The 4162-nt window shown below is 42.1% G+C and overlaps 1 protein-coding gene across 4 annotated transcripts in view; it reads left to right on the plus strand.

Moving 5' to 3' along the window:
- The window catches only part of FGF13 (fibroblast growth factor 13), a 467301-nt gene that overhangs the window by 402113 nt on the left and 61026 nt on the right, over positions 1–4162 (plus strand). For 3 of the 4 annotated variants that reach the window (XM_006924189.1, XM_006924191.1, XM_015598755.1), the window contains one exon: positions 2477–2587. In XM_006924189.1, coding sequence (XP_006924251.1) covers positions 2477–2587 — 111 coding nt within the window. Of the gene's footprint in view, positions 1–28; positions 558–2476; positions 2588–4162 lie in introns of those variants that run through there. The other variant, XM_006924190.1, reaches the window with a different exon arrangement.

Here is a 4162-nt window from a genome sequence, read left to right on the forward strand (position 1 = left end):
AACTCCGACCAGAGCCACTTGGACGTGCACAGTGTCCTCGGGGCGCAGGGGCCGAGCTCACGCAGTCGCGCAGTTCTGCCTCCACCCGCCAGTCTCGCCTTTGATCCCGGCCGGGGGCTGTGGCGTCGGCTCAGACCCAGGCAGCCCGCAGCCCGCGCAGGAGCCGGACCATCGCCGGAGGAGCTTGAATGGCATGCTGAGCCCACTCCTCGGCTGAAGCCCGAGTGCGGAGAAGCCCAGGCGAGCGCAGGCTAAGAAGCCGAAGGCGGCGAAGGCGCGAGACAGAGCGAGCGAGCGACGAGGGAGCGGGCGGAGGAGGCGAAGCCAGAGAGGGGCAGCAAAAGAAGTGGTGGTGGTGGGCGTCGTGGCTATGGCGGCGGCTATCGCCAGCTCGCTGATCCGGCAGAAGAGACAAGCCCGCGAGCGCGAGAAATCCAACGCCTGCAAGTGTGTCAGCAGCCCCAGCAAAGGCAAGACCAGCTGCGACAAAAACAAGTTAAACGTCTTTTCCCGGGTCAAACTCTTCGGCTCTAAGAAGAGGCGCAGAAGGAGACCAGGTCAGAAGGGGCTCTTGACTGGTTTTGTTTTCTTTGTTTCATACTTTACAAGTATGGAGGGGCTGGAGGGCGTGTTGGTAAGCGTAGGTGAGTTTGTCAGCGGCCCATCTTACACGGATGTGGCCACCTAGCCCGTGTGCGTGCGTGGGAAGCGATTGCTTTTTCTCCTCCTTCGTAACGGTACCAGGCTTGCTGCATTGCCACTACCATGGGACAGGCGCAGAGACTGGGGGCATACACTGCCCAGGTGGCGCGCCCTCAGCTTCAGGCGTGCCACATGTGTGCATGCCCCTGGGTTTGGGGCGGGCGCGACCCAGACATGGTTGTGTGTGTGTGTGTGTGTGTGTGTGTGTGTGTGTGTGTGTGTGGCGCGTGGAAATTGCAGATGCGGAGCTGAGGAGACACCACTGTCTCCTCCATCCTCCTGGAGGAGAACCCAGGGAATCCCTCCCTTATCTTTATCCCCGAAAGTCTGACCCTTCCCCTCCAGTTTCCTCCGGCTTCCGCTATCTAGGCATTCTGTTTCTTTGATCACTTTTAAGCTGATCGGGACAGACTTAACTTGTGGTGCAGCTTTAAATATTTACTGGAGAGGGGGGAGTGGATTCCTAGAACCTTGTGGCAGAGAGTTTAGTGATCTGATTAGAATAGTGAAACTGTGGTCACTTGCTACTAAAATGCAGGATTGAAGAGAGAATTTAAACTCATAGTCAGAGTGTGAGTCCTTTGGAACCTATTCAGTGATCAGAGTAGTGCGGTGTTCTGGTGCCAGGGTAAATTCACTCAGTTCTAGGTGTCAGGTTGCGTCAAGGTAGACCTTCAGGCGGACGTGCAGCTTACTTGGCCATTAGCCAAACGAATCTTTTACGTTTTTTTTCTTGCTTTGAACCATGTAAATGTTGCAGAATTTAAGACTTATTTAACAACCTGTTATTTCTCTATTTATGTGTTCTACACACCCTGGAATGGAAATGCAGACAAAAATTTTCTGTTGGCTCAAAGTTTTTCAAGGCATTAGCTGTAAATTAGACTTGTTTTAAAAAGGCTTAAGTAGTTGCAAGGCGTAATTATGTGGCCCGAATAATCATGTGAATATTATTTCAGTGCAGGTGTCTGTATTCAATATCAGCAAATTTGGGGTAGCATGGCCGTTACTTTATTAATCTATGGTGATTCATATTTGAAAATCGTTTAAGTTGAGAACACATTTTGGAGAATCATATTTCTGATATTAAATTTGAAAATAAGTATGAATTAATTTTCTTTTCTACCAACAAAAACCCTGCTGTTTTTGCTCTCATTTTCCCTATGGATAATTAACATGCTGGGGTATGGTAATGGTTGTTTTATTCTTTCCTCCTCCTTCTTCTGTATCATGGCTCAATTTTCTAAATTTCAGTCCTTTGATGGGGTTGTAGGTTATTTATGCATTTCGACCTTCTAGAATGGAGAGGACTATTTATCCAAATTGCTGTGATTCAGAGGGAAATCATTGCTAGTGTGTTTTTGGTCCATGGTTGGCAAACCACTCTAAATTATCTTTGTATTTCTTCTTTTCCTTTCACATGAAAAGTGGCACATTGTTAAAAGGCAGGATATGCCATTTGCCAACCCATTCTGAATACTCAATGAGATGAGTACCAGTCTGTTAAGTCAAAGGACACGCTATCAGAAACTGTAGCTGCTGTCAGAAGCTTTATGGCTTTACCGATATTACGAGGTAGAAATCAAATGTTTCTTCAATTTGGAGATTTATTCCGAAACAAAGTTTGTTTTCTTTCTCTCAGAGGATTCTTTAAAAGTGTAGCTTGACCTTTTCCACTAAAAGTTGTAAATGAAATTAAAATTTTGAATTCCTAGTCTTTTCAATGAACTATGCACAACTTAACAATTAATCCAAACCATCTCTCTCTTTACAGAGCCTCAACTTAAGGGTATAGTTACCAAACTATACAGCCGACAAGGTTACCACTTGCAGCTACAGGCAGATGGAACCATTGATGGCACAAAAGACGAGGATAGCACTTACAGTGAGTGACTAAATAAATAGTATATCTCAGCATGTATTTGACATTGTGTTTTATTTATTTCTTTAAGTAAACTCCTGCTAAATCCTGAAGTGAGTACAAAATATAGCCAACACTATATAATTCTGTTAATGCAGGTCAACCTAAAGGAAATTGAACATGAAAATATCTAAAATTGTGAACTATAGCAAATAATGTCATTTCCATGGTGATCTGGATAGATTTATGGCTGTCCTTTGGATTTTATTACTTTTTTCTCACAGAAAATTTACTCACCCACACACTGATCCTGAAATAGCACTTTATCTCTACTCTTAAGAGCTAGTCTCATCCCAAGAGAAAAGAGTAGTTTCATGTCATGAGAATTCATCATTACAGGCTTTCACTTCTGCTCCTCACTCCACACACACTGATAACTCTGAGAGTAATTGGGATTTTAACATTGAGATACTTCCACAGGTGAGTAAAGAGATTTCTTTTAGTGTTTTATTTTTAACCATGGGTTAAGGCCAAATTGGAGACGGTTAACGGTGAAGCTAACAAGGAAACACATCAAAAATAAAGTCAGTTTTATTTCTAATTATTGAAGTACAGTAGTTCCAAGATGCTACATAACCTTTATTACATATACTTTATTTATTTTGAGTAATAAAAACAAACTCACAAATAGTGCAGCCCTGTCTTCAGTGATAATAATTGGTTTTCTTGCAATTTATGATTTCTGCTAACCTATTAAATGTTCTCTGAGGCTAAAACACCTAGTTCTGACCATTCATTCTCCATTTTCCCTGATTTATATTGCATTTCCCTCGGTCTGTGAGAATTTCCCAGAAATATTCCCATTTTCGGCTAAGAAAAAGACCAAGGAAGTCCAGTCGGAATGTTAACGAGTCCTCTGCAGCATTTGTAGAGATGTTGGGCTATAGACAGCAAAGCCATAGACCAGGATTCCAATGTTAAGTGTTAGTTTCACCCCTTTTAAGAATGCTTAAGCAGTGACCTCAAGAGGAAATCACCTTTAATTACCCTTGAAGAAAGCTTTGTTGATACCAAGGATGAAAAACATTCATATTGAATGGTTCTTTACTGTTTTTGCAAAACGCATTGTTATCGTTGTGATATTAAAATATCCTAGACATTTTTTATGCACTAATTTTTTTGAAAAAAATTAGTCAAGTGTGACTAGAGGGTTTACTATAATCATTTAACAGGCAGTAGTACATGATGATCAGTAATAAAACATTCCCATAAATTGTATGTATAAATCGGTGTTTGGGGAAGGAATTAGGGGGTATAAGCTGCTCTGTTTTCCAAAGTACTTCAGCAAAATTGATCAGTTGGGGGCTATTTAAAGGAAGCTCATGATTAAATGCTAATGAGTCTCACCCAGTCAACATTTTCCCCATTTATTTTTAACATCTTCCCCATTTTGAAATCATAAAAAAAGTTGTTTTGGGTCCAGTGCTCATATGTGTTTCCTGAAAAGGAAGAAAATAAAAGAAAATTCATTTACTGTGCCTTATAAACAGTGATATGCCAAATGCATCAAGATCATACTGTACGTAGTCATTTTAGGGG

This window comes from Pteropus alecto, unplaced genomic scaffold, assembly GCF_000325575.1.
Source record: "Pteropus alecto unplaced genomic scaffold, ASM32557v1 scaffold139, whole genome shotgun sequence".
NCBI lineage: Eukaryota > Metazoa > Chordata > Mammalia > Chiroptera > Pteropodidae > Pteropus > Pteropus alecto.